The 9,101-nt window shown below is 40.1% G+C and overlaps 1 protein-coding gene across 1 annotated transcript; it reads right to left on the bottom strand.

Annotated features, from left to right (window-relative positions):
• Nucleotides 1–2,860: 2,860 nt before the first annotated feature.
• On the bottom strand, nucleotides 2,861–8,699 carry LOC122865510 (caspase-3-like). The gene is made up of 4 exons (XM_044174036.1): nucleotides 8,213–8,699; nucleotides 7,082–7,245; nucleotides 5,251–5,377; nucleotides 2,861–4,305 (listed from the first exon to the last, which is right to left on the bottom strand). The coding sequence occupies exons 1-4, from the start codon at nucleotides 8,406–8,408 to the stop codon at nucleotides 3,998–4,000; spliced, it is 795 nt and encodes a 264-aa protein (XP_044029971.1). The 5' UTR covers nucleotides 8,409–8,699; the 3' UTR covers nucleotides 2,861–3,997.
• Nucleotides 8,700–9,101: the final 402 nt, after the last annotated feature.

The following is a 9,101-nucleotide window of genomic DNA, read 5'->3' as shown; positions in this document are numbered from 1 at the left end:
TTTAGCAAATCGAAATATGAGACACTATAATACACCTAGTCAAAATAAGTACAAGTGGGTATGAGGTATAAAGCTAAGTAAGTGTACAGTACAGTGTAATAATATAAGTAATAGTAGTGCGATCATGTGTGCTGTCAAGCTGAGTGTAGCAGATTTAACCAGCTTATTAGGTGGTGGATAATGCACAGCAGTAATGTAGTTTAATAAAAATCAACAAACATGGAATAATTAAACTGAGAACAGAGTATATTGCACAGGAGTAAGAGAATATGGAGAATATTGCACAATATTTCAGGTATGGCAGAGATGTTAATGATCAATGTCCAGTTTTGTGACTTAGGCTCATACAGACTGACACTTAGAGGGAGGAGTTAAAGAGTTTGATGACTTCCTGTGGCGCTCTGTGGTGCATTGTGGGGGGATGAGTCTTCCGCTGAAGGTGCTCCTTTGTTTGACCAGCGCGTCATGGAGCGGGTGGGAGACGCTGTCCAAGATGGCGTGTAGTTTGGCCAGCATCCTCCTCTCTGACACCACCGCCAGAGAGTCCAGCTCCACCCCCACAATGTCACCGGCCTTACGGATCAGTTCGTTGAGCCTGTTGGCGTCCGCTACCCTCAACCTGCTGCCCCAGCATGCAACAGCATACAGGACAGCACCGGCCACCACAGACTCATAAAACATCCTCAGCATCGTCAGCAGATGTTGAAGGACCTCAGCCTCCTCAGGAAACAGAGGCAGCTCTGGCCCTTCCTGTAAACAGCCTGAGTGTTCTTGGTCCAGTCCAGTTTATAGTCCATATGTACTCCCAGGTACTTGTAGTCCTCTACAATGTCCACACTGACCCCCCTGGATGAAAACCGGGGTCACTGGTGCCTTGGCCCTTCGCAGGTCTACAACCAGCTCCTTTGACTTTGTCGCATTGAGCTGCAGATGGTTTTGCTCGCACTATGAGGCAAAGTTTTGTATAGATATATTTATTGGAAATATACAAAGTATAAAATATGCAAATGCACTAGATGTAAAAGTACATTCCCTTTTTTCATCATAGCAATTAACAAAAATAACCGAAACATGCCCCACCATGACCCGTATGGTGCATTTGTTACATCATTCAGGATCGTTTGGCATTAATAAAGATAGAAATAGAACAATATATGATATATACCCTTTGTATGAAGGCTCTTCGTGGCCTGGCTCCAGATTATATTTTAGACCTTGTAATCCCTTATGAACCCTCACGTAGTCTGAGATCTTCGGGCAGGGGTCTCCTGTCTGTTCCTGAGTCCAGGATGGAAACTAAGGGGGACAGAGCTTTGGCCATCAGGGCCCTGAGGCTCTGGAACAACCTGCCCGAAGACATCAGGCTGTCTGAGTCAGTGTCTTCGTTTAAGTCTCGTCTCAAAACGCATTTTTATCTGAAAGCAGATCCTGATTTTACCTGAACTGTTTATTTTATTGCTTTTGTGTATTTTATGTATTTTATTTCTTTATATTTCGTCATTCACTGTGGTTTTTATTTCTCTTGTTGTGAAGCACTTTGTACTTTGTTTTGATAAGTGCTCTATAAATAAAGTTGTATTATTATTATTATTATTACATAATAAGTAATAATAAAGTCCAGAAAATAATAAATACATGTAATAAATATGTAAATAGGTCAATCATTATGGTCCAACAGTGATAAGATATCAGGAAAAGGGGCCCAGACACAAAGTCCTGACAGAATACAGTATTTTCTCAGGAGTACTACAGGAGTTCATTGATCCAGTGTTTCTGCTGGGGATTTTGCAGATTTCCAGTTTTGAAGTGTACATATTTGTCGCTGCAGTGCTTGCAAGCAGGATAAAATACTTCTCATGACGAGTCATGTTAAGTGAGCTCACATCACCCAGTATTTAAACTTTAGGATCAAAGATGAGATTTCAGAAATTAGTGCGATAACATATTTCCCAAAAAAACACCGCACAGCTCTCTGACACACGGCAGAGACCGCGCCGTTAAGCTTGTTCAGTCTATAAGAAGCATAATAACAGCTTTAGTAACTCTGCAGATTGCGATTATATATACGAAATATAAATCAACTAATAAATTATGATGTATTATTATAGATTAGGCTACACAGCTGTATAAAGTAGCTCCACCTTTACCAGCTGCAATACTAGTGACATGTACACATTAATGCATCACTAATAATCCAATAATATAATATGTTTTGGAAATTAGCCATTTTGCATAATGACTTTTTAGTACTTTAAGTATATTTTAATGCAACTTACTAATACAGTATTACTAATACTGTACTTTTACTTATTTAAGTAAGATTTTAACTGCAGGACTTCTACACTGTGGTATTTCCATTGTATGCTACTTCATAGCAGTGCATTTTAAAGGGAAATATTGTACTTTTTACTCCACTATGTTTATTTTAACAGCTATAGTTACTTTGTAAATTAAAGGCTCTGTACACACACACAGGTGTTTTCAGTTTGTGGCTGATTAGTCAGGTGTAACTTGCTGGGAATGGCTTTATTTCACCAAACTCTGTGCACGAATAAGAATGATAACAGGAAAAGGTGCCCCACTTCAAGAGGTACAACAGGAGAAGAAGAAGAAGAAGTATTTTATTAATCCTGCTTGGGGAAATTCTCCCTACAGACTGCAGACTACAGCTGCTGCCGCTCCTAAAGTCAGAAGTGAGATTGAATCCATGATGGAACGAATTAAATTGTATGAGCCATTGTGTTCTGATGCAGGTATTTTTCCATGATGGGAAACAAAAGGACGAGTTTCCTTTACGCTGCCTTAAAGACAGAAGCATGTTGTGCTGCTCCAATATAAAGACAAAGTTAAAACATTACTCTGTGAATTAAATTATTCTTTAATAACATACATCAGTAAATCAAATAAAGCCTTACATTTAAATATATTACAATCTACTACAAAGGTATGTACGATACAGTGGTGGAAGAAGTATTCAGATCCTCTACTTGACTAAAAGTACTGTGAAAATACTCCACTACCAGCTAAAGTCCTGCATTCAAAACCTTACTTTAGTAAAAGTATGTAAGTATTATCAGCTGAATGTAGTTAAAGTAAAAGTCGTCCCTGTGCAGTAAAAGCGCTCCTGTCAGTGTTTTATTATATCTGATGTTTCTGGATTCATATTCCTGCTGCATTCATGTGTGTGTTGCATTTTACTGCTGCAGATGTTTAAGGTCGAGCTCATTTTAACTGCTTTATATACTGTTGGGTAGTTTAACCTGCAGCAATGCATCATGGTCTATAAGATCATCACGTGTTTGTAGCGTTGCTGTCCTGCGAGAACCACGTATCTCTAAAAAGTCGACTTTTCATGAGAAAAGCTTTGTGACGATGCGTTTTCCAGCTGATCCGAGGGGGGGTTAAAGAGTTTATTCAGCTTCAGGAGGAGGAGAGTTTTCTCAGCGTGTAAAGGAAACTCTTCATCCTTCAGTTCATCACAAACATCTGGAGATATGAGGTTTTCACTGGACAGGAAGGGGATCTGAACTGTAACTAAAGCTGTCAGATAAATGTGGTGGAGTAAAAACAACAATATTTGCCTCTGAGATGTAGCGGAGTAGAAAGTAGCATCAAATGGAAATACTCAAATACAAGTACCTCGAATTCGTAGCCTACTTAGCACTTGAGTAAATACTTTCCACCACTGGTACAATACAGTATTCCAGCAGACATTTCCTTGATGATATCTTTGGATTTCCTACGAATCGAGGGTCTAAGGACAGAGGGAGCTGTATGATGTTCAGATTTCAAAGCCCCTTGAGGTTAATTGTGGTTTGTGATATTGGACCACATAAATAAAACAGAAATGACTTGCCTACAGGAAGTAAAACAGGAAGAGGAAAATACAAACTGGTTTCTCAGTTCTTCTGTGAATTCATCAGCTGTTTGCAGCTTATCTCCTCTCATCCATCTACATACCTGCTGATAGTTACTGGTTTCAGTCGCGTGCTACAGTCTAACAGATTGACGGAGTCTGTGTTCTGACGTTATCAGTGCTGACCAGTGACGTGGCCGAGAGCCCCGCGGCCCCGCTGCCTTTCTCGGCGAACGGGAACACCTCCCTGGTCAGTCGGTGCAGGAGGCACGGCATCTCTTTCTTCCCGCCCAGCGCGCCACCTTTGGCCTGGAAGGTGTAGGCCACTCTGTGGGAGAGGCGGGTCATGAGGCGAGTCAGCTCCAGGTTGCGATTGCCTTCCTCCTCTAATAAAGTGCAGAAAGTCTGGAGGAAGACGGAGCCGAGTGCGTTCCTGAAAGCAAAGTAACCTGAGGAGAGGACGGAGGGAAGAGGAGAAGCTGCTGATCATCTACGTGTGGCAACTTATGATATTTAAAATGATTTATCTGAGTGTATTTATGGCAGTGGTGGAAGTAGTAGGCTACTCAGATATTTTACTTTAAGTAAAAGTAGCAGTACCTTACCACACTCAAAATAGTCTTCCAAGTAAAACTCATGCATTTAAAATTGTACTTAAGTGAAAGTACAAAAGTATTAGCATCAAAATGTACTTCAAGTACCAAAAGTGAAAGTACTCATTATGCAGAATGGCTGGGAATAATATAATATAATGCTGCAGCTGGTAAAGGTGGAGCTCATTCTAACTTTATATACTGCTGTAACTTGAGTCCCCCCCCCGAGATCAATACAGTCTTATCGTCACCTATAAATAATACATCATCATTTATTTGTCGATCATATTATTATTAATCTGAATCTGCAAAGTAACTTAAGTTATCAAATAAATAGTGGAGTAAAAAATACAATATTTCCTTCTGAATTGTAGTGGAGAAGAAGTATTATGAAAATGGAAATACTAAAGTACACGTACCTCACAATTGCACTTAAGTAGCCTACAGTACTTCAGTAAATGTACTTTGTTACCTTCCACCTCTGATTTTTGGCGATTTTTGCTCACAGAATATAAATTCGTATTCATATCTCACGTTCACACCGTCAGTACTGTTAATATTTTATAAATCAGAGTGTATTCATATCTACTCCTACTGTTTATTCTATATATTACCATTATATACTGTATATGTACATTACCCTGCACTTTACTGCTTTTTGCACTTCTGGTTAGACGCTAAACTGCATTTCAGTACTTGTGCTCTGTGCAGTGACAATAAAGTTGAATCTAATCTCAATCTAAAGTTAGGCTAGTTGAATCTAAAAAACAGAAACTAACTGGTGGACGGACTGGGGTTTACCTGGCGCTGTGGCGTACATCACAGCTGTATCTACGGGAACGGAGAGATGCTGCGAAAAGCTGCACTCGGGGGTGTCACCAGCTGAATCCACCTCCACGCCATCGTCCAGGTCGTGTCCCCGACAGGCCTGCAGAGACAGCGGCAAGACAAAGTCCTCGGTAACACATCCTGAAGAAAAGTCATTATTTGTCACCTCAAGATGACTGAAATGTCAGCGCATGGGAGAAGTTTGCCCTCGGGGATTTCTGCCTAACTACTTTGTTAGGTTTAGGAAAAAAGAAACTTCAAACTTCTCCATGTGCTAAAAGTTTAAAAGATAATTTTGCAAGTCAAGAAAGTTGTAGGTTTGTCTGTGAAACCGCTCAGTGAACTACATCTCGACAAAGATGTTGACATTTTGTGCAATAATAGTTTGATTATGGGTACATTTTATATACACAAATGTATATATTTTTTGAAAGTTGCTCCAAGTTTTGTAGCATGAATTACTGAATTACTTGTGTTATACATAAATTAAACCCCTTAAGTTGAGTTAAATAAATAAAAATTAAATTAAAAATGATTTTTTTCTTATTTTCTTTTCTCCTTGTGCTGCTTGGAATTATTGTTAAGTGTGTTTAAAAATGATAATGCCTGTTTATTATTTGACATTATTTAATAAAAGGTAAAAAAAAAAGAATTAATTAGTATGTTGCATGCAGAAGAAGAAGAGGCTCGTGCTGTGAGGAGCAGTTTATTGTCGGGACAGAAACAAAGAGATAAAATGTTATTTTGGATCTATTATCTATTGTTTTTGCGCACTGGGACACCATGAAAGCTATCCAGACAGACTTACAGTGTCTATAATGACTACACTGTGCGTGTGTCTCCTGTAAGCAGTGCTGATCATTATAGCATGGTAAAGTAAACAGACTCTAACTGCCGAATAGAGCCCGACCAAAATGTGATTTTTGAGATCAATACTGATTTTAGAGGGGAAACATTCACCGATTACGATATGGTGGCCGATATAGTGAATTTTTTAGCTGGAATGAAAAGAGACCTTTTCTATGGGTTGACATGTCTATGCAAAGGTACGCAGAAGCCCCCTCCCCCCCGCTGGAGGGCGAGGAGGGCTCCCTTGTGCCCATTTTGTGCCCCTTGAACAGATTTTTTGGGAATTTCTAAACTCTGAAATAATCTTTAATTGTTATAAGACGGTGTAGTCCCTCATTCATCCAGGAGTGTTCTATCGTAGAAAAGGTTTCAGTCGTAGTCATCTCTAAAATCTTTAATTGTTATGTTATTGTTGTTAAATAAACACTAACTTTGCTGCACAAAGATTTGTTTTATGTGAAAAGATAACAGGTGACATATATCATTAGCTGAGGTTGTGGGGATGTATAACACTTGATGATATTGTAAAAAAATGACTAATTTATAAATCAAAAAACAAAAGGTAGGCAAAAACAGAAATGTGGGTCTCAGAGGGTTGAGTAAAGAATACCACAGTGTAAAAATACTCGGTTACAAGTAAAAGCCGAGTAAAGATAAGGTATTGATACTGTATTCTTAAGTAAATATTAGCAGTATTTGCAGCTGGTAAAGGTGGAGCTAATTTCAATGGCTTTATAATCTATAATACATCATCATTTATTAGTTAATTTCATTTTGTATTAACGATCTGTAGTAAAAAGTACAATATTTCCCTCTGAGATGTAGTGGAGTAGAAGTATAAAGGACCTCAAAATTGTAATTAAGTACAGTAGTTGAGTAAATGTACTGAACTTGATATAAACAACATCTTCATCACTGTCTGTCGGTTTGTGTGTGTGTTGGTGCTGCGGCCGACCTGTATGAGGAACACTTTGGCCTTTTTCTCCATATATTCGTTGTCAAAATATCTGAAGATACGAGCCAGTCGGACGGGTTTCCCATCAGCTCCGAACACGCAGCCCTCCTCCCCGTGAGACGACAAGACGGCCAGAAAACAGTCCTTCACAGGCCGCCGGCTCTCTGCAGCACAGACACGCACATGCTCACAATGCAGAAAGACAAGGGAATGTGGAATGGCGTGCACGGTGCAGTGCATCAGTTATGCATGCAATGACTTGACATCCAGTAAAGGTTAGATAACATTCAGTCTGAACTGTGTATTTACTCATAAACCCTCAGGCACTCTGTGTCATGACTCTGTCTTTGTTTTACCACAGTTAATATTACACGTGGCGTCTTTTCTCCCAGCTGTCCTGTTTTATTAGCAGTTTTTCTAAGAAAGATAAATGCCTCAATTAAAACCTGATTACCTGACCAATAATAACCATGTGACTGTGACTACAGTTTTATCTATTAGCGATAAGCAGCTATAAAACTCTGCATGAACTTTCAGGCAGGGTGTGTCTATCCGGATGCTAAATACATACAAGCAAATACACAGTCTGTCTTATTATATAAACATAAAGGCAGAATGCCAGTAAAGGAAAAAAAAGGCCACAAAAAGTACTTAAAAAGTGTGATGTGGATATTTTTCCTCAAGCCATACACTATTTAGAAATTCCGGGTACTGTGACAACACATCAATCAGGTGACAAATTACAGGAACAACCTGGGTCAAAGTTCACTGACACAGTTGATGTTAGTTTTACTTTCACCTGTCAGTACATTAGAGAATCTAAAGAAGCTCTAGGGGTCGTGTAGGGGGTTTAAGTAGTCAGTGAGGAGGTTGTAGAGGTCCTTCGGGTAACCGAGGAGGTTTAAGTGGTGGTTGAGGGGGTTCTCTGGGTCAGTGAGGAGGTCCTGGGGTTGTGTAGTTGTGTAGGAGGTTTTAGTAGTCACCGGAGAGTCAACATTACTGTACTGCACTGTAACGGATGTTCCTACATGGTATTTATTCTGTGTATTAATGTGTAAAGACAGTACAGGCATCATAATAAACCATTATACATATTGATATACATAGAAGGTGAATGAGTGTGTGTTGTACCTTCCAGAAACAGCTTGTAGATTTCTTCACTGCTGAGGTCGGTGTGGATGTCCACCTTGAAGCCCAGTTTGCTGAGGGTCCGGTGGAGACTCTTGGTGTCCTTCTTGGCTCCAGACCTCCTCTCCAGGCCAACCCCGTGGTCAAACTTGACCACAGACACCAACACTGCTCTGCTACACTCCCCACTGTGATCCATCAGTCCTCTCCAAAGACTTCAAGCAGCATATGAAGCTGCTTCTGTGGAGGATCTGCTGTATGTCTCTGTCTCTGCACTGCAGTCCAGTTGAAACCACTCTCAGCACAGCTGTAAAGTTGTAGCTACACCTTCAGTCACACCTGTCTGCCCATATATGGACCTTCCTCCTCAGGCTGGAAGGATCATGTACGTTTATGTCACACGGCGTTACACAACTTTGTCTTTTTTCTTCGTGTGCTTGGAAACCACGCTGTGTAATCCCGCTGCAGGTCTTCCTCAGGCGTGTTTCTCTCAGGTGTTTGCTCTTTCAGGTGAGTCAACGCGCGTCTGCATGTATTTTATGTCCATATATATATATATATATATCCGGGGCTCTCCTGGTAGCTTTGTTGCAGGGCAATTTATAACTATCATTCGTATAAGTACATGATGACCTCACTTAAATCCCAGCAGAGCTTCAACCTGAGCCGGGCTAATCAGCAACATAACTGAAAACACCTGAGAGGGTCTGTGGGGCCTTTAATCTATAACGATGCATCGTGTTTAATAAGCTGATCATGTGTTTTGTATGTAAAATCAGTCAAATATAAAGTAGCATAAATTGGATGTACTCAAGTACAGCACTTGAGTAAATGTGCACAGTTACATGCGTCCCACACAAAGGTGATAATTGTGTGGAGTTATGCAGACTCA

This window comes from Siniperca chuatsi, linkage group LG18, assembly GCF_020085105.1.
Source record: "Siniperca chuatsi isolate FFG_IHB_CAS linkage group LG18, ASM2008510v1, whole genome shotgun sequence".
Lineage (NCBI taxonomy): Eukaryota > Metazoa > Chordata > Actinopteri > Centrarchiformes > Sinipercidae > Siniperca > Siniperca chuatsi.
This window is presented reverse-complemented; position numbering and strand designations above follow the sequence as displayed.